Here is a 19,993-nt window from a genome sequence, read left to right as displayed (position 1 = left end):
AAAATTAAAGACAGGCCTGTTCTTTTCACCATCACGTGTCTGCACTGCTGCTGTAACAAGAACCTGCACCAATTAGAAATGTTTCACCTCCTCCCCTCGGCCCCTCCCCCGGCATATTTCGGAGCCGACCCGGTTGTGGACTCCAGGAGTTTGCCAAACACAGCAAACACTGGTGTGTGAGCGGCCCAGGAGGGCTCTCCCCAACCCGCTTTCCTTCGCTTCCTCCTTTGCTCCCTCCCTACCACACTGTTTTGATTTACTAGGACTTCCTCCTCCGGGCGAGGGAGGGGGAGGAAAAGACGCGGCGGAGTGCCTGGAGTGAGCGGAGTGAGTGAGTGAGTGTGTGTGTATGTGTGTGTGTGAAGTGTCGTGGGGGAGTGTAAAATGCTGTAATGGGAGGAAGCCGAGCCGCGCCTGAGTGCAGTGGACTGCACCGGCTGTCTTGATCGCAGTGCCGGGCACCTGAACACACATCTCCCCAAACGAGTGCGATCTGTGCCTTCAGGTACGTGTGGCCGCAGGCTTGTCTGGGCAGTGTGGCTTGGGTGTGCGTGGGTGACGACAGGGCGAGGCAGTGCCCCAGGTTGGCGCCCTCTGGAGCGTGGAGACGAGCGTGTCTCATTCAGGGGTGTGAGCCGGGCGTGAACACCGACCCCCAGGCGCTTGAGAGGCTATGAGCCCTCCCGGGGCCGCTCCGGTGGCAGGTCTGTGCGCGAGGCTGCGGCTGGTGCGGGGCTGAAGCGACCGGCAGTGGACGCGGTGCAGGTCTGGCTGGAGCGCTTTGGCGGTCGGTTGGCTGCGCGTGGCGGTTAGGGGGCAGAAGGTCTAGCGGGCATGGAGGATGGCTCGACCGTGGACTACGGTGTCACACGCCGTGACACTGGGTGCGGGGACCTACTGCGTGCGTGTAGGGAACGTGCCTGGCCCGTAGCAGGCACCTGGGCGAGCACCAAACGTTCGCTGGTGTACGTGCGTGTGCACTGAAGGTGTCTTCGCTCCCGCTGTGCGTTGGAGGTCTGCAGGTGTGTGAGATGCTGGGTGCACCTCCGCTGAGGAGCCGCGCCCGACCGCCGGGCCCTCGGCACACAGTCGCTGGCTGAGCGCGCCCACACCGGCCGGGTAGGTGCGAGCTGGCGCCGGGCGTGAGGCGGGGGAGGGGGAAACGGGCCTCGCCGGGTCGCGCCGAGGCCCCGCCCCACATCTCCCTCCGGCTCACCTGGGCTCGGCCCCACCTGCTTGGGGGCGGGGTGTGTCCGGGGGCGTGCCCGGAGGCGTGGCCCGGCGGCTTGGAGGAGCCGGGCGAGGGCGGGCGGGCGGTGCCTCATTCCAGGGATTCCTCGCGCTCCCGCGCTCCCCGCCGCCGCGGAGCCGGCCTGGCGCGCGCCGCCCGCGGGTGTTAGTGTGTGTGCGGGAAGGGGAGCTGGTGTGGGAGCGCGCCCGCGCGGCGGCGCGCCCCGGAGTGCGCCCCCGCGGGCCCGGCAGGCCGGAGGCGGGCGCGCCCAGAGCGGCCCCGCGGTGAGTGCGGGAGAACCCGGCCGGCGGGCTGGACAGTGCCGGGAGCCTGGGCGGGGCGGGGGCCTGACCGCAGGGACCTGCGGGGCAGAGTGACCCCAAGCCGGACCGAGGGACGTCCTTCTGGAAGCAGGCGGCTTTTCCTCACCGGGCAGTGTGTGAAGATCCCAGTGTGAGCGGAAGCACCTGGGCTCCCGGAGGGAGAGGTCTGGCTCCTGGGAGGGTCCCGAGTGTGTGTGCGGGGGCGGGGGGGCGGCATCCTGGGAGCCAGAGGTGCGAGGGTCCACGTCCTGCATCCCCTTCGTGGTCCCGGTCAGCGGCAAGGGAGGACTGTGGTGCAGGACGGCGGGCAAGGGAGTAAGGAAGGGCGCTGGAACGGGGTCTCCTTCCTCTTCATATACTTCCTGCCCCCTCCCCAAAACAAAGCCGCGTACTCTTCCTGTACCGCAAACAGGCCTCGCCGAAAAGCAAAGGTTTTGTCCTTTTTTGTTTTGCTTCAAGTCTCCTTTGATTCATCACACTGAGACATTTAAATGCCTTAGGTTAGGATGACAGGACTAAAAAATATTAAGTTAGTCTTTATGTGCTTTGCTGGCATGCGATCGTCTGTTAAAAAATTAAAATCGGTTTCACTTTGATCATTGGTGCTGTATATTTATTAGTTGCATTTCCTTCTTTGTAGTTAGTGAGGACCAGCAGCAGGGGAGGGGAGGTCTTCTAGATGTTATCAGCTTCTGGTTGCCCCCCTTTTTTGAAAGGTACTCCATCCCACTTTGCAGAGTTTTAATATCTTTTTCTAAACCCAAGCCTACCTTAACTAAAAAGAAGGGTTACGTTTATTTGTTCTGAATATGAACAGACAAAAACAATAGATGCTGATTTTCCTCTTGGGATTTGAAGGTCAGTTTTACACACTCTTCTAGCATACCAAACTTTGACTCTCTCCTCCAGTCTCTCTCCAAGCCTCCGGACTGGTCATGCTCATTGTTTCCTGCTTGCAGCTAATGAAGACTCTGCGCATGTCTGTGAGGGGAATAGCGTGGGGAAGTGCAAAGAGCTTTGGGGTCAGCGGCCTTAACGCTGTACTCGTGCGTGAAGTAATCTTGGAACAATTTATTTATCATCTCAGATCTCAGTGCTCTAATTTTAAAGAATGGGGTTAGAAATACCTCACAAGTTTGTTGTCTTATACTCAAACAACGGTTTCCCCAATCCATGTGCATTTCCTGTTAAGCTGAAAAGTCATCTCCCCCACTGTGGAAATGATGTAAACCCCCTCAATTTGTTGTTCAGTTTTGGCCAAAATTTAATCCCAGGCTGATTTCCCCTGCCACCGTTTTTTCACACTTCTGGGCAGCTTGCCTTTCCTTACCACTTGGAAGGGAATACAAACTAATTCTTAATGTTGACCAAAACACAATACAATTAGGAAGATAGTTCTGCTAAAAATATCCATGGACCGCATTCCAAAACTGTGAATGTTGTAGTAAAAACCAAAACCCGCTGCTGTGGAGCCGACTCATGGCGACCCCATGTGTTACAAAGTAGAACTGAGCTCCACAGAGTTTACTTCGCTGCTCCTGACTACAACTGCCAACATTTTGGTTAGTAGTGCAAACCAATTTTGCCACCCAGGGGCCCTGCAGTAAAAAACAGTGCTGGCTTATTAGTTCTGGATACTTAAGTCCTGCCCCTGTCACCTACAAGGTATGTGACCACAGATGGTAATTTATACTTAACGTTTTTGTTTTATTTTCCTGTGTAAGTGGGTTTTCATATCTGATCCAGTACTTAACAGTTTTAGGAGTTACAGGGAATAATGTGCTTTGAAAGGCATTTTCTGGTCTGTTACAAAAGTCTGATTTAGAACTATGACTCTACCGTAACATTTCAATGCTTCTTACAGACATGATAAGTATAAAACAAAACTTTCACTTTCAGACGTTCTGTTTGATAAAGAAGATTTCTGTAATGGGAAATTCTTTTAACTCTTCACGGAGTCAGCTTTGTTACCAACCTCAGGTGGTTGCCAAGGCCACTCCAAAGGAAGAGTTTACTCTGATGTCTCTCAGTTATCTCTCTGGGATCGTTGTGCTTTGCAACTTTTAATGTACCTTCATAAAATAATAAATAAAAGAACAATAATAAAAGTTGTTTTGCAACTTTGAATATGATTTAAAATAATCAAAGTTGTAAGTTCAGGAGGCAAAATTCCAATAAATGGGAAATTTTTAATATACCTAAAATTACGGCACTATGTGGTGATTTTAACCTAGCAAGTTGATGGTTTATTGCCTGTGTCAGGTAGGCTATTGCAGCCATATATCCAGTTGCTGTGGAGTTGACCCCAACTCATGGTGACCTCATGTGTGTCAGAGTAGAATATTGTTCCATGGGGTTTTCGTTGCCTGATTTTTTGGAAGAAGATCACCAGGCCTTTCTTCCAAGGCGCCTCCACGGTTAGCATCCAAGTGCATCAACCCATTAACCATATGTACCACCTAGGGATGTTGCAGCTATGAGAACGTGGCGAGGAAGGTTTTTTGTGTATATGTGTGTGTTGTTAAGAAGTTTCTGAAAGATCTGCTCATGAGGCTCTTTTGTAATTTTTTTCAGAGAGCTTTTCTAAAGTAACTGAAGTCCGTGTGTAGGAGCTTAATATAGAAAAAGAAGTAAAGGGGATGCTGTTAATAAGCCTGTAGCCGTTTAGGATCTGTTCACGTTAAAGAAAAAAACAAAACAAGACTTAGAAACCAGACTGTCAAATCTTGATGGCGCACCCTGCCAAGATAGGTGTTATGGATTAAATTGTATCCCCCAAATATATATGTTGCAAATCCTGATCTGTAGGCCTGTGGTTATAATCCCATTTGGGAATGGGTTGGCTAGTTATGTTAATGAGGTGGGATTAGTGTAGGGTTGTGCCTTGAGTCATTCTCTTTTGAGATATAATGGAGATTAAAAAAGCAAGCAAAAAAGAAGCAGAGATGGGGGAAGAGAGATGCCAAGCCACATGAAGATTGTCTAGGAGAAGTTCAGAAGAGACAAGGGCTTTTCCCCAGAGCTGACAGAGAGAGTAAGCCTTCGCCTAGAGCCTGCACCCTGAATTCAGACATCTAGCCCCCTAAATCTAGCATAGTGGTTAAGTGCTACGGCTGCTAACCAAAGGGTCAGCAGTTCAAATCCACCAGCTGCTCCTTGGAAACTCTGTGGGGCAGTTCTGCTTTGTCCTAGAGGGTTGCTGTGAGTTGGAATCAACTCAAAGGCAACAGATTTGGTTTTTGGAGCCCTGGTGGTGCAATGGTTAAGAGCTCAGCAGCTGATCAAAAGGTTGGTAGTTCGAATCCAGCAGCCACTCCTTGGAAACATTATGGGGCAGTTCTACTCTGTCCTATAGTGTCGCTATGAGCTAGAATTGACTGCTGTGTGTTTGGTTTTGAAAACTCTGGTGGCATAGTGGTTAAGTGTTATGCCTGCTAACCAAAAGATTGGCAGTTCAATCCACCAGGTGCTCCTTGGAAACTCTATGGGGGCAGTTCTACTCTGTCCCATAGGGTTGCTATGAGTCAGAATTGATGTGACGGCAATAGGTTATGGCTATTTATGGTAGCCTCCTAAACTGAGAAAATAGATTTCTGTTTGTTAAAGCCATCCACTTGTGGTATTTATGTTATAGCAGCACTAGATGACTAAGACAGAATTTGGTACTGGGAGTGGGGTGCTTGTCTAACAGATACCTAAAATGTGGAAGCAGTTTTGAAATGGGGTAATATGACTAGAGGCTGGAAGAGTTTCAAGGTGCCTAATAGTAAAAGCCCAGGTTGCCTTGAAGAGACTGTTGGTAGACTGTGGATGTCAAAGGCAATTCTGGTGAGGGCTCAGAAGGAAGTGAGGAGAACTATATAGAAAGTCTCTATCATCTTAGAGAATACATATGGTGCCAGAAACAAAATGTGGCTAGAAATGTCGGCATTAAATGCGCTAGTGAGGCTTTAAAAGAGAATGATAAACATGTGACCGGACAATAGAGGAAGGACATTGCTTTTTATACAGTCGCAAAAAACTTGCTGAATTTTGTTCAAATGTTTGGTGGAAGGTGGAACTTTTAAGTATGAACTTGGATATCTGGCTGAGGAGATTTTCAAGCAAGATCTTAAAGGGACTGCATGGTTTCTCTTTGCCGCTTATAGTAAAATGTGACAGGAAAGAGATGGACTTAAAAATGAATGGTGCAAAATGAAAACAAGACTTAAAGGTTTGGAAAATCTTGTTGTACAAACTAAGGACACATGTCCTGGAATTTTCACCAAGGATGTGGCCACACAATCTTTTGTTAAAGAGATTAAGCCTATGACTGATGGATCTAACCAACTACTACAGCAGAAAACCTATCAGCTTAGATTGAAGGGGACAGAGAAAGGATGAAAGGAGAGAATGCTGCCTGCCTCTTGGAATTCTGTAGGCAGGAAGCAGGCCAGAGGAACTACATCTGTTGTCCTCCCAAGAAAAGAGAAGAACCATCGCTGCAACAATTTGAATCCACCAGCCGCTCCTTGGAAACCCTATGGGACAGTTCTACTCTGTCCTCTAGGGTTGCTATAAGTCGGAATTAACTTGATGGCAACATTCTTTTTTTTTTTTTTTTGGTTTTGGAGCAGCTTGGAGATCAGCAGAACTATTGGAAGGAGCATGGAAAGCAGACCTGCCTTGGTCTTAAAGGGTGGGGCCATGGCCTCTGGGTGTCAAAAGGTGGGGTCAGGGCCTCTGGGATGTCAGAGGGTAGAGCTGTGGCCTCCTGAGGTTCTAAGACTCAGACAATCACCAACTCAGTTCCAGAGTGTGGGGCTGCCATTCAGTTTGGCCAAGAGGATGGGGCCGCTGCCCAGAGCTAAAGGACAAGGTAGTCATGCTCAAGGGGCAGAAGAATGGGGCCTGCTGTGGCCAAGGGGGTGGAATCGCCACTAAATGGACTAGGAGAATGGGGCTGTTCAAAGCCGAGGGAGCAGAGTTGCTGTCCCAGTGGGTCTGGAAGGCAGAGCTGAAGCCCAGGGCTGAGGGGCCTCCATCTAGAATCCAGAGGGCATGGCCAATACCCAGAGTCTGGAGGGCAGGGCCATTGCCTAGGTGGTCTCATAGAGCAGAGGATTATTTTCAAGTGTTGAGAGCTAATGTAAAGTGTTCGGCTGGGTTTTGGACTTGCTTGATACCTGTTATCCCTTCTGTCCCTCCACTTTCTCTCATATGTAATGGAAATGTCTATCTTGTGCCTGTTCTACCAATGCATTTTGGAAGTAGACCATCTATATTCTAGATTTCACAGGTTCTCAGACATAGAGGAATTTTGTCTTAGGATGGAATATGCTGCACCCGTATTTGATTTAGATGATTCAGAAGATCAGATTTTGGACTTGGAGTTGATTTAAGAATTTTGGGATGATGTGTGGGATGGGATGGGAAACCCTGGTGATGTAGTGGTTAAGTGCTACAGCTGTTAACCAAGAGGTTGGCAGTTCGAATCCGCCAGGTGCCCCTTGGAAACTCTACGGGGCAGTTCTACTCTGTCCTATAGGGTTGCTATGAGTCGGAATCGACTCAATGGCACTGGGTTTGGGTGGGTGGTGGTATGTTGTATTTTACATGGGGCAAGGACTTGAATTTTTGAGGTCCAAAGTGTAGAATGTTATGGATTGAATTATGTCTCCCAAAAATATGTGTTGTAAATTCTGACAGTGCTCCTTGGAAGTGAGGATGGTGAGCCTTCATCTGACGTACTTTAGACATATCATCAGGAGGGACCAGTCCCTGAAGAAGGACATCATGCTTGGTAAGGTAGAGAATCAGTGAAAAAGAGGAAGACCCTTGATGAGATGGATTGACACAGTGGCTGCAACAGTGGGCTCAAACACAGCAACAGGGCACAGGACCAGGCAGGGGTCCATTGTTCTGTTGTATATAGGGTCATTATGAGTCAGGATAGAATTGACTGCACCCAACAACAACAACAGTGCTTCGTGGTGATAACCCCGTTTGGAATGGGTTGCCATCGTTATTTTAATGAGACAGGATTAGTGTAGGGTATGTCTTAAATCTCTCTCTTTTGAGACATAAAAAAGAGATTAAATAAGCAAACCAGAGAAGCTGAGATGGGGGAAGAGAGATGCCAAGCCACGTGAAGATTGCTCAGAAGCAGAAGCTCAGAAGAGACAACAATGTTGAAAATGGTGGGAATTGGTTAGTGCACCATCAGTCGTGCGTGCTTCAGGGAGAAGCAGCTAGGACATGAGATATGTCTGATTGATGGGACTGCACCTGGGCCTGCACGTGGCCACCAGAATCAGGTGATGATGTGGTCTGCTTGTTCAGTTCAGTCGCCCTTACCCCTGAAACCAGCAGCTGGCTAGACCCACCACCACGTTATCCACATTAGGTCCAAGTTGCTCAAAGGGCAGGGAGTTTACTTTTCCTTTTGTTGTTGTTCGTTGCTTTTGAGGCTCCTGGGACTCATGGCGACCTTATGTAAAACGGAACAAAATGTTGCCTGGTCCTGCACCATCTTCAGGATAGTTGGTTTGCTTGAGTCCATTGTTGTGGTCACTGTAGTGCCTTCCATTCTAGGGGCTCAACTTCCAGCACTACGTGGAACGGTATTCTTTTGTGACCCGTAAGGTTTTCATTGGCTAATTTTCAGAAGTAGATCATCAGGCCTTTCTCCCTAGTTTGTCTGTTAGTCTGGAAGCTCCACTGAAACCTGTCCACCATGGCAGGTGTTTGAAATACTGATGGTGTAGCTTCCAGCATCATAGCAGCATTAACATCTATAAACCAAAAAAAAAAAAAAACACACCTGTTACCATCGAGTTGATTGCGACTCATGGCAGCCTCACATGTTACACAGTAGAACTACTCCATAGGATTTTCTTGGCTGTAATTGTTACGGAAGCAAATCGCCAGGCTTTTTGTCTGTGGCATCACTGGGTGGATTGCAGTCGCCAACTTTTAGGTTAGTAGTTGAGCGTAAACCATTTTGCACCACCCAGGAAATGACGTCTAACAATAACAACAGCAACAAGAAAACCAAACCCGCTGCTGTGTAGTCGATTCCGACTCATAGCAACCCTATACAGGAGATAACCAATGAATGCCTTTAAATCCTTGATGGCCAAAATGACCAGACATGCCATGTGTGACGGTTTATACTTGTAGCTTGTCCTAAGGTTGTACTTTCTTAGCTGAGGCAGAGTTGGGTTAGCTCAGGGAATAGTGGTGATGAGGGGGCCCTGGGGATAGAGTCTGGACTTGTGATAAAACAGGGCTAATAGGAATTAGGGCTACTTAATAGTGTTGGAAAGAAAGGAGTCCTGGCAGTACAGTGCTTAAGTACTCAGCTGCTAACTGCACGGTTGGCACTTTGAACCCATCTGCTGCTTTGTCGGAGAAAGGTGGCAGTCTGCTTCCGTAAAGAGTAAAACCAAACCCGGTGCTGTCAAATCGATTCCCACTTGTAGTGACCCAATAGGTTACACCCTTGGAAACCCTATGGGGCAGTTCTACTCTGGCCTGTTGGGTCACTATGAGTCAGAATCGACTCAAGGCAATGGGTTAGTAGTGTTTAAAGGATCCCTGGTGGCACAATGGTTAAGTGCTCAGCTGTTAACTGAAAGGTTAGCAGTTCAAACCCACCAGCCACTCTGCAGCAGGAAAGACCTGGTGATCTGCTTCCATAAAGATTGTAGCCTAGGAAACCCTATGGGACAGTTCTACTCTGTCCTGTCGCTATGAGTCGGAATCGACTCAAGGGCACACAACAATAGTGTGAATCTGGAAGTTGGAAGTGCCACCAGGTATCCCAGGATAATGATGTCTTCCTGTTTCTGACTTCTGGCCAAGTAACTGTGTAGCAGGAATATCTGTTTGATGTTTTGAGGTTTGAGTGTGATGTCCCTATTCTCTGGTTTCCACCCCAGCAGAGAAAGTTGGCTCCATTGTCTCCTAAATTATACTGAAGTTAGCACTGTTAATGGGAGAGCCAAGCTCTTCAGGCAACCTGGGGCTGTAACTTTCCCCTTGGAAATCTCCTTGGAACAATTCTACAATATATGTTGGGATTCCATTCCCTTGCTTAGAAAGAAAGAAAGAAAAAAAAAATCCAGTATACCCTGTATTATGGATTCAGTGTGCCCCCCAAAAATGTGTATCAACTTGGCTAGGCCATGGTTCCCAGTATTGTGTGATTGCCCACCATTTTGTCATCTGATGTGATTTTCCCATGTGTTGCAAATTCTACCTCTATGATGTTAATGAGGTGGAATTAGTAGCAGTTATGTTAATGGGACAGGACTCAATCTACCAGATTAGGTTGTGTTTTAAATCAATCTCTTTTGAGATATAAAAGAGAGAAGCCAGCAGAGAGACATGATAGACCTCATACCACCAAGAAAGTAGTGCCAGGAGCAGAGCATGTCCTTTGGATCCGGGTGTCTGCACTGAGAAGCTTCTAGTCCAGGGCAAGATTGATAACAAGGACCTTCCTTGAGAGCTGACAGGGAGAGAAAGCCTTTCCATGGAGCTGACACGCTGAATTTGGACTTCTAGCCTACTAGACTGTGAGAGAATAAATTTCTGTTTGTTGAAGCCATCTACTTGTGATATTTCTGTTATAGCAGCACTAGATAAGTAAGATACCTCATAATTCTGTTATCAAGACAGGTGCCCTTATCTTGTTAATCAAAAAGGGACAGTTCTTTGTGGAAAGCCATAATAAATGGGTTTCAGATTTATAGCTGAGCTTGTCATCAGTCCTGAATGCCCCTACATTTTAGCAGCTTTAGAATTAATACCTATTTTTTTTCCCTAATTCTCAACCTTAAGCTATTTGGGAGAGCATATTATTTGGGGAATCAGGGAGTCTGAGGAAAGGAATGTGGGCTGGCAGAGAAAATATATGACCATTGCTTGAACGTAACAAAAGGTATTTTGTTATTTTATGACATAATTTTTATAACCAAAAACAAGATCAAAATGTATGTCCTATTCATGGTGAGTTATCTTTATGTTTGACAACAGCCATGAAAAAAAGTGTATCAATTCCAGAAGAGGTTTTGTGTTATGGATTGAATTGTGCCCCCCCAAAATGTATGTCAACTTGGCTAGGCCATGGTTCCCAATATTGTGTGGTTTTCCACTATTTTGTGATCTGATGTGATTATCCTATATGTTGTAAATCCTAAGCTCTATGATGTTAATGGGCAGGATTAGAGGCAGTTATGTTAATGAGGCAGGACACAATGTACAGGATTAAGTTATATTTTGAGTCAGTCTCTTTTGAGATATAAAAGAGAGAGGTGAGCAGAGAGGAAAGGGACCTCCTACCACCCAGAAAGAAGAGCCAGGACAGAAGCATGTTCTTTGGACCCAGGGTTCCTGCACTGAGAAGCTCCTAGACCCAGGGGAAGATTGATGGCAAGGACCTTCCCCCAGGGTCAACAGAGAGAAAGCTTTCCCCTGGAGCCGGTACTCTGAATTCGGACTTCTATCCTTCTAAGCTATGAGAGAATAAACTTCGTTTGTTAAGTCATCCATCCACTTGTGGTATTTCTTTCTGTTATAGCAGCACTAGACAACTAAGACAGTTTGCAATACAGCAGAACACCCTTACAACGCACCTTTGTCTTTTTCCACAACCACATTCCTGTCACTTTAATGGCATTAAGTTATTTCAGGTATCTGCATTTATAGTGATATTTTTGGTTATCACTCGATTATAATGTACAGATCACCACAGAAATAGGAAGACGTTTTTGGGAGGTACTTAGTTTTATTTCCTAAATATTGCATAACCTTCTTTTACAAAAGGTAGTGGATAGTTCATGGCTCGTAGAGCACATAAAACAAACCAGATCATGTCTCTCGCCTGCTCAAAGCCATTCAGAAGCTTCTCAGTGCCCTTAGTATGAAATCTCTACTTTCTCCTGCCCTTCAAGGCCTGCATGTTGTGGCCTTAGCCCTCTCCCCAACCTGACGTGAGTCCTTTCCTGTCGTTTGTGGCACCCAGTCACACCAGTCTTCGTCCACATTGACTTGTCCGGCTTTTGCCTGCCTTGGGTGTTTTGCAGGTGCTGTGTGCTCCCCTCTCCGCCCCCCGCTTTGTGGTCTTCTTATGACTAACTTCTCTCATCCATTAGGTCTCAGTTTCCTTTCATTTCCTGAGAGAAATCTTCCCAAATCACCGGGTCTAAAGTAGTGGTCAGTGCTGTCTTTAAAAAAAAAAAAAAAAATTTTTACTGTTATTTGCAATTTTTTTAATATATTTGCATATGTTTTGGCAAATAATACATATAAAGCTCATTCCCTTCTCATAACATTCTGTCAAAAACAAAAACCCACTTGCCGTTGAGTCAATTCCAACTCATGGTGACCCCGTGTGTGTCAGAGTAGAACTGTGCTCCATGGGGTTTTCAGTGGCTGATTTTTCAGAAGCAGATCACCAGGCCTTTCTTCTGAGGCACCTTCGGGTAGACTCCAACTGCACTCATGGACTTCAGCACCCTACGAGTAAGGTAATATAAATATCCCCATTTTACAGATGGGGAAAGAGGCACACAGAGGAAAAGTCACTTCCCAGGGTCACACACATAGGACATGGCTGAGCCTGATTCAAACTTATATTGGGGTCTAAATGAATAATGTCTTTCTTTCTTTTAACATTTTACTATTGTTCAGATGAAAGTTTACACAGCAAATTAGTTTCCCATTCAACAATTTATACACAGCTTGTTCTGTGACATTAGTTGCAATCCTCTCAATGTGTCAGCACTCTCCCCCTTTCCTCCTTAGGCTCCTCAGGTCCCTTCACCCAGCTTTCCTGCCGCTATTGTCCTTCTGAACTTTGCTTTCAGGCAAACGTTGCCCTTTAGATCTTGGAGAGTTGATTTTTCTAAAGTATATATTCCTAACTGGCCTGTCTGTTATATAGCTATAAGGCCATCTCTGAGGGTGATTTTAGTTCAAAATTTGAAGGGTGTCTAAGGACCATAGTCTTAGGGATTCTACCAGTCTCTATCAGACCAGTCCAGGGACTCCTTTTCAAAGGTAGCCACATGAATCTTTTCTTTCATAAAAAAAAAAACCAAACCAAACCCATTGCCCTCAAGTCGATTCCGACTCATAGCGACCCTATAGGACAGAGTAGAACTGCCCCATAGAGTTTCCAAGGAGCACCTGGTGGATTCGAACTGCCGACCTTTTGGTTAGCAGCCGTAGCACTTAACCACTACACCACCAGGGTTTCCTTCTTTCATAAGGATCAGCACAAAGCTGATTTCTATGAGATGGAGGTTAAAGATGCCTAAAATGTCCAACTTTTTCAAACTGCTGTACCACTCCATTGTCTCTTAACATCAGCCACTCCCCCTCCTCTCAGCACTCTCCCTCCTGTCTTTGGATTCCCTAATTCATGGCAGCATCTCACAGAACTCACAAATCATACTTACAGTTGAGTGGTTAGTTAGGGAAGTAACGAGAAGTAACATACTTGGATCCACAATCAATGCCTGTGGAAGCAGTAGTTGAGAAATCAGACAACATATTGCATTGGGCAAATCTGCTGCAAAAGACCTCTTTAAAGTGTTAAAAAGCAAAGATGTCACTTTGAGGCCTGACTCAGGCCGTGGTATTTTCAGTCGCCTCATATGCGTGCAAAAGCTGGACAATGAATAAGGAAGACTGAAGAAGAATTGATGGCTTTGAATTGTGGTGTTGGTGAAGAATATTGAATATACCATGGACTGCCAGAACAACAAACAAATCTATCTTGAAAGAGTACAGCCAGAATGCTCCTTACAAGCAAGGATGGTGAGACTTTGTCTCATGTACTCTGGACATGTTATTGGGAGGGACCAGTCCCTGGAGAGGGACATCTTGCTTGGTAGAGAGTGAAAAAGAGGAAGACCCTCAATGAGATGGATTAACATAGTGGCTGCAACAGTGGGCTCAAACATAGCAATGATTGTGAGGATGGGGCAGAACCAGGCAGTGTTTCATTCTGTTGTACGTAGGGTCACTATGAGTTGCATTTAACAACAACAACAGCAAGAGGGTACAACTCAGGATCAGGAATGGTTCAGGATACAGTTCTTCAATCAGGATAGCCTCTTTTCAGTGGTACCCACAGGCATGCCTCTCTCTGGCCTCTCAGCCTTGCCTCTGCCCTGCTTGGGAGAGTATTACAAAGCTCCTAGCTCCGTGAGTTGACAAGCTCCACCGTAGCTCTCCCTTGCTGGTCTCCTGGTTCCTGCAGTCTTCACCACTGACACTCTTGCTACTGCTGCACTGTTGTCTCTGTCTTCCGTCTTACAGCTTCCTCTCTCTGTCTTCTGAGTCTAGGAAGTTCTCAGAACAGGGACCCCAGGTCCAAAGGATGTCCCACTCCTGTCTCTTCTTGGTGGTAGTGAGGTCCGCTCCTTCTGCCTCTGGGATGACTCATTTTAAGCCTAACGGGATGGCAAAACTGACCAATCCCCTTGTTAGGGTTCCATACACCTTATTTGCATGGTCCCACACCACAAGAGTGCCATGTACCTTATTTGCATTATTAGCAAGCTATCCAGTCTCCTTGGTGGATCACAGGCACCTCATTTGCATAACCCTACCCAGTCATTTGGTGGGGGTTACAAGACTTTGGTGAGAAAGGCCATATGAAAGCGATCTACTGCAGTGCAGGGACCAAAGATTATCCTCTTACATAACCATTATGCTAATTTACCTCTCAGTGTAGTAGGACCCTCCATCTAATACTGTAACCATAGTTTTTCCCCCATTATTAATCTGTTTTATTGGGTCTATTGGGTTGTGGATACTGTACAAAAGGTAAAATTCAGAAGACTTAAAAAAAATTTTTTTTATTACTGTTATCTTATCCCTTTATTTGCTTAGTTCTTTTGTGGCTAGATAATGCCTGGTTCTGATCCTCATCTCTCACCTGTATTATTACACCAGCTCTGTTGGTCTTATCTTACACCTGGTTCCTACCTGAAGCTGCCTGACCTGCCTCCTGTAGCTCCTCACATCAGTTCCTCTCAGCAAACCTTGCTACCTAGAACTTGTAAACTATAAGGGCATTAGCATCATGTCACCTGCCTGCTCAGGTGCTGACATTGACTCCCTGTTGCCTACTGTGTTTAGTGCGGACCTGTCTGGCTGGGCTTTAGCTGGTTCCTAAACCCACCAAACCCACCTACATCATACTCTACCAGGCTGAGCTTCTGCTTCCTAACATGGATTCTCAATTCTAGCCAGGCTCCCTCTCCCAGGTGTTCATTCCTGCCTTTGCACCTTTCCTTAGACTGTTGAGCCAACATGACCATACTGGGGATAAGACAGGGCCCTTGTACCCAGGAAACAGGCACAGAGTCACAGTGTGGCCCAGGTAAGTAACGGAGGTCAGAGAGGAGAGACTGCCTGGGGTGAGAAACTGGGAAGGAAACCTTAGACTTGCTTTTTTTTAAAACTACGCATGTGTATGCAACCCCACGGCGTGTATAGTGTCTTTGCTTGCACAGACACACCCCAAACAAAACAGGTGATCAACAAGGTGAGCCCTTTACCCACCACTGATCTCTTTTTTCATACAATAGGCATTTTAGTTTAAAATTATATTTTGTCTTTTTTTTTTTTTTAGTTTTATTATTCTCTCCCATATACTTTAGTTTTACAAACAAGATTGTAACTTATTGGAAACAAGGATCATATCTTCTCTTTCTTTTTGTCTTCTCACCAGCACTTTGCTGAACTCAGTACAAATGTCTAATAAAAATTTGCTGGTTTTATTGATATGGCCAGAGCAGGTGGCAGGTGCCTTGTAGATGAGTCTTTAACACCTAATCTCTTATCTACCCACTTTGAATGTAAGTTTCGTGAAGTAAAGACTTAATAGTATCTCAATAAATTTACATATCTAACCTACTTTGCCAGCACTCTGGACCTATGTCTTCTTTGTGTCATTTGTTGCTGTTATACTTCATTATTTTAACACTTTGCTTCTATGCACAATTAGCATAATTTGAGGCATATGTTACTACGTATCTATTTGGGTGTAGCATTTTGAAAGCATTGTCCTTCCAGTTTACAGGGAAATTAATTTAAGAAATGGTGGACCTAAATCCTGCATTGTGGAGTAGAATACATATCAGCATTTACTTAACCAAAATTAAAAACACTTTAAGCCCTAATCTTGCCTGAATAGGAAACTGTTTCGGGTGAAGAGAGTTATAGCCAAGTTCTTGGGTATTACTCAGCAAACCTTTTCCTTTCTTTGTTTTCTCTGCCTTTGAACAAGTTCATAAGTCTGTACTCTCAGGAGATGATCTTTTCTATTTTACAAAGAAGATTAAGAATGCAAATGCCATAGTTTTCATCTCTTATACCTCTGATTTTACTCATCCTCCTGTCTCTTCTCTCTGAGAAAGAAGTAATTTATTTGGTTTATAACATCCCTGCCTTCCTGGTGGAGTCCCCGGGTGATGCAAACAGTTAGCGCTCTCGGCTGCTAGCCAAAAGGTTGGAGGCTCGAGTTCACCCAGAGGCACCTTGGAAAAAAGAAATCTACTCCTGAAAAATCAGCCATTGAAAACCCTATGGAGCACAGTTCTACTCTGACACACACGGGGTAGCCATGGGTTGGAATTGACTCTATGGAGACTGGTTTCTGGTTGCGTTTCTGGTCTCTGAGAGTCTCCTTTGACTCTCTTTCCACATCTAGAGGACTTCTAAGCTCTGCCAGTTCTACCTCTGCAGTGTGTGTTCTTCCTCACTGCTCCAGTGCTAACACCCCTCGTTCCTGTCAGCCTGCTGTCCAGCGGTATCTTTCAAGTTGGCCACCCTGTCTTTAGCTTCCCAGGTGCAACTCCGTCCTACACAGTGCCGCCAGAATAACTTGCATAGCACACATCTGTGACCAAGTTCTTTTGCTGCTCCAAGATTTCAGTGAATCCGTAACACGTGCGGAATCAAGTCCAGCTTCCCTCAAAGCCCTGAGTTCTTCCATGATGTGGCCTCCATCTAAATTTCCATCCCTGTCTCTTCCTATCCCCATTTTATTTTTCTAACTGATTTGGGCAGCTTATTCTTGAATTGATTTTGCTTATGTTCTTCCCTTCTAGGGTACTTTTCTATTCATTTTTCAAAGGCCCAGCTCAAATTCTCTTTTCTCTACGAAATCTTTCAGAATCCATCTGTATTTCCATTGTCGTTGTTAGTTATTATCAAGTCAATTCTGTCTCATGGTGACCCCATGTGTGCAGAGTAGAACTCTGTAGGGTTTTTCAAGGCTGTGATCTTTCATATTTCCATAGGGCTCGGTTTATAGCAGTTTTGACACTTAGCACATTTTGCGTTAATCCAGTATTTCCTGACGTGTTCCCTAAGAGATATTTCTGGTTAAAAGAGTGGCCAATAAAGTTGGAGAGATTTTGTATTTATAGACCCGCCACCACCACCACTGCCCTTGCTCCTGCATAAAGACACAGAAAAGAAAATAAGATGCTTAACTTCGTTTAATCCAGTGTTCCATAAATTTGCTTACCATAGAGTTTTTTTTTTTCTTACAAAATATGAACATCCAGTGCAAAACACTTTGGACAAACATTGCCTTAAGCTAGATTTCTTGTGGACAGGCCTACCACACCGATGGAAGACTCCTTGAAGGCACTACTATATTTGTTCATTTCCCACCCTTAGCACTTAGAACATGTTGTGGGAGAGTCGATTCTGACTCATAGCGACCCTATAGGACAGAGTAGACCTGCCTCATAGGGTTTCTAAGGAGTGGCTGGTGTATTTAAACTGCTAGCATTTTGGTTAGCAGCTGTAGCTCAGATGTTTAATGTTTATTGGGTGAAATTACATTGCAAGATCAAGGATTGATGGTTCTTTGGAGGCCTGAACTCCAAGTATTTTAAAGAATATTATATATAAAGAAAAGCTGGTCTACCATGAGCTGTTGCTAGTACCTACGTAGTAGGTACATAGTAGGTAATTGAAGAATGCCATATATATATATTTTTTTAATTAATTTTTGTTGTTGAGCATATACACAACAGAACATGCACCAGTCAATAATTCATGCATGTACAATTCAGTGACATTGATTACATTCTTCAAGTTGTGCGACTATTCTCATCCTCCCCTGAATTGTTCCTCCTCCAGTAACATGAACGCACTGTCCCCTAAGTTTCTGCTCTGACTTTGGAGTTGCTGTTGTCGGTTTGATCGCATGGAGATAGTTCTTAAAAGAGCACAATGCTCAAGGCAGACTCTCTTAATGCTGAGTGTTTTTAAAGGAGTGCAGTTAAGAAGATGTTCTTCTCAGTTGTTGAACTAATAGTGTGTTTATGTGTTTCCCAATAATTGTGTGTGTGTGTGTGTGTGATTGTGCACTAAGCAAGGGGCAAAGTGGTCAAATCCAGTCTTTGTCTCCAGCTGCATGCTAAGGACCAGTATGAATCCAATCCCTAAAATGTGGAGATGGGTCCAATCCTCACATTCCATCCTCACTTCTTCATCCAAGTCGCCAGCTCCCCTAGTAGCACTCTCTGTTTGACCCTACATGACTGGATCTGGATCAGAGTTCACAAGTTAAGTGTTCACTGTCCTTCAGATTACCAAATAGGCAGACGCCAGCCATATGCTTGGGGAGCCCACAAGACACCCCAACCTTCTGCCCTGTTAGCAGCAGATTCAGGGCTGGTTTCCCATCACCCCTTCAGGATGACCACTACAAGATAGGGAACCCTCACAACACCCTTATTTTCTGCCCTTCTGGCTCCTGCTGGTCTTTTGGGGTCAATGGTTCCCTGGAACAACTGACAGAATCTCATGGAGAGTATGCCGTACTTACGACTACAGATTTATTACAACCAAAAAGGATACAAACTAAGATGCCTGTAGAATGAGGTCTGGGAGGGGTCCCAGTGTGGAGCTTCCATGTTCCCAGGGGGTGCACTACCCTGCTGAGAACAGATGTTCTTGCCAACCAGGAAGGCCATCTGAGCCCTGGGATTCTGGGCTTTTATCAGCCTCCGCACATGGCCGTGATAGGTTACATCATGTCTCCTGAGGCTAAGTCAACATCAGGTGATACCTCTTGGCCTGGTCAGCCACCACTCATTAGCCTCAGGTGTGGTCTGGCTGGAATGAACCAAGAACAAAGGCCAAATTGCTTTCTGCAACTTACAGTGTGTTTAAAGTAATCCAGAAAAGGAAAACTGGGCAAGAGCAGTCTGGTTCCAGGTTTTCCTTCAGCTTAAAATCTTTTGCAGTTTTTGCTTTTATAAGTATGTTATAATTTAAGGAAACAATTACAAATAAAAACCTGAAATCATTAAACAACATGGCACTAGATAAATTGGTGATGGGTGGTGGTGATAGTCAAGTTCATTACAAAACTTGACTTTTTAATAAAGATTTCTTTTGGACTTAAAGATACCATTGGACTCACAAATGGAATTCACACACATTTCATGAATACTTTGCATAAATTCAGCTACCCCTACACAATTAGACAGAGTTCTTTTCTACCGTTGTTGAGACTGTGGTAACTTCTCAGCTGAGGACATGAAAGAACAGAATGGTTCAACCTTAGTAATTTCTGTTAAAACAGATAAACAACCCCTTTGAAGACAAGAACAACAACCTCAGTCCAATAGTAATGCTATGTGCATACAGCGACCTTTGTTCTGAAAACTAATTTTTTATTGGGTATGTCTATACAGGCGTGTTATACACACACAAAAACATTTATAAGCACAAATAACATGGGCATGAATAGTCACAATATCCCTTCTTTTAGTTCTGACATGAGTTACTTCCCGGGACTGGCAAAGCTTGGTTCAGTAAACAATGGAATTTAGCCCCTTTCTCTATCTATTCCTGAACCAAGTCCACTGTTTTTCTTCCCAGGATAGGAAGGATTTCATCCTCAGGAGAATGATTGGCGTTTGGTAGGGGGAATGACTCTAAAGTACAAGAATTGTAAAAGAGACTTTCAAATTCTGTTTAAATCCCTTTTTTTTTTTTTTTTTCCTTCTAGGCTGCAACCAGGAATGGAGACTCCATTGGATGTTTTGTCCAGGGCGGCATCCCTGGTGCATGCTGACGATGAAAAACGTGAGTCAGGGATTGACTTTCAAGTGCTTTTTACCTCGTCTCCTGCCTCTAATCAAATGATGTGTATTGTGGCTCCATGAAGGCAGTTTGGGTTGCTTTCTTCAGAGATCGCAGCTCAGCAGTCTCATTTTTATTTTCACGTGCCAGAAAATGCTATATTTGGGTGCTAGAGCGCAAATGGTTAACTGTAAGTAGTCCTTTCCTTTGCAGCTTGCTCTCAGTAAGAGCTGGAATGAAGATGCTCCCGTGTGTCTCTAAAAGTTTAAACCAATGTGTGTTGGCTGATAGACTAATTGACCAGCAGAGAACTAGAGATGGAAAG

General features: G+C 45.3%; 1 protein-coding gene across 5 annotated transcripts in view; it reads left to right on the top strand.

Annotated features, from left to right (window-relative positions):
• Positions 1-203: 203 nt before the first annotated feature.
• The window catches only part of VGLL4 (vestigial like family member 4), a 163,826-nt gene continuing 144,036 nt past the window's right edge, over positions 204-19,993 (top strand). Inside the window, exons 1-2 of one of the 5 annotated variants that reach the window (XM_049861865.1) lie at positions 204-505; positions 19,595-19,671. In XM_049861865.1, the coding sequence (XP_049717822.1) occupies positions 19,608-19,671 (64 nt within the window). In that variant the 5' untranslated portion in view covers positions 204-505; positions 19,595-19,607. Of the gene's footprint in view, positions 506-566; positions 766-1,100; positions 1,120-1,499; positions 1,516-19,594; positions 19,672-19,993 lie in introns of those variants that run through there. The other 4 variants (XM_049861867.1, XM_049861866.1, XM_049861869.1 and 1 more) reach the window with 4 other exon arrangements.

The sequence above is a fragment of the Elephas maximus genome, chromosome 20, assembly GCF_024166365.1.
Source record: "Elephas maximus indicus isolate mEleMax1 chromosome 20, mEleMax1 primary haplotype, whole genome shotgun sequence".
Taxonomy (NCBI): Eukaryota; Metazoa; Chordata; class Mammalia; order Proboscidea; family Elephantidae; genus Elephas; species Elephas maximus.
The sequence above is the reverse complement of the archived record's forward strand: the minus strand, read 5'-3'. Positions and strand labels throughout refer to the sequence as shown.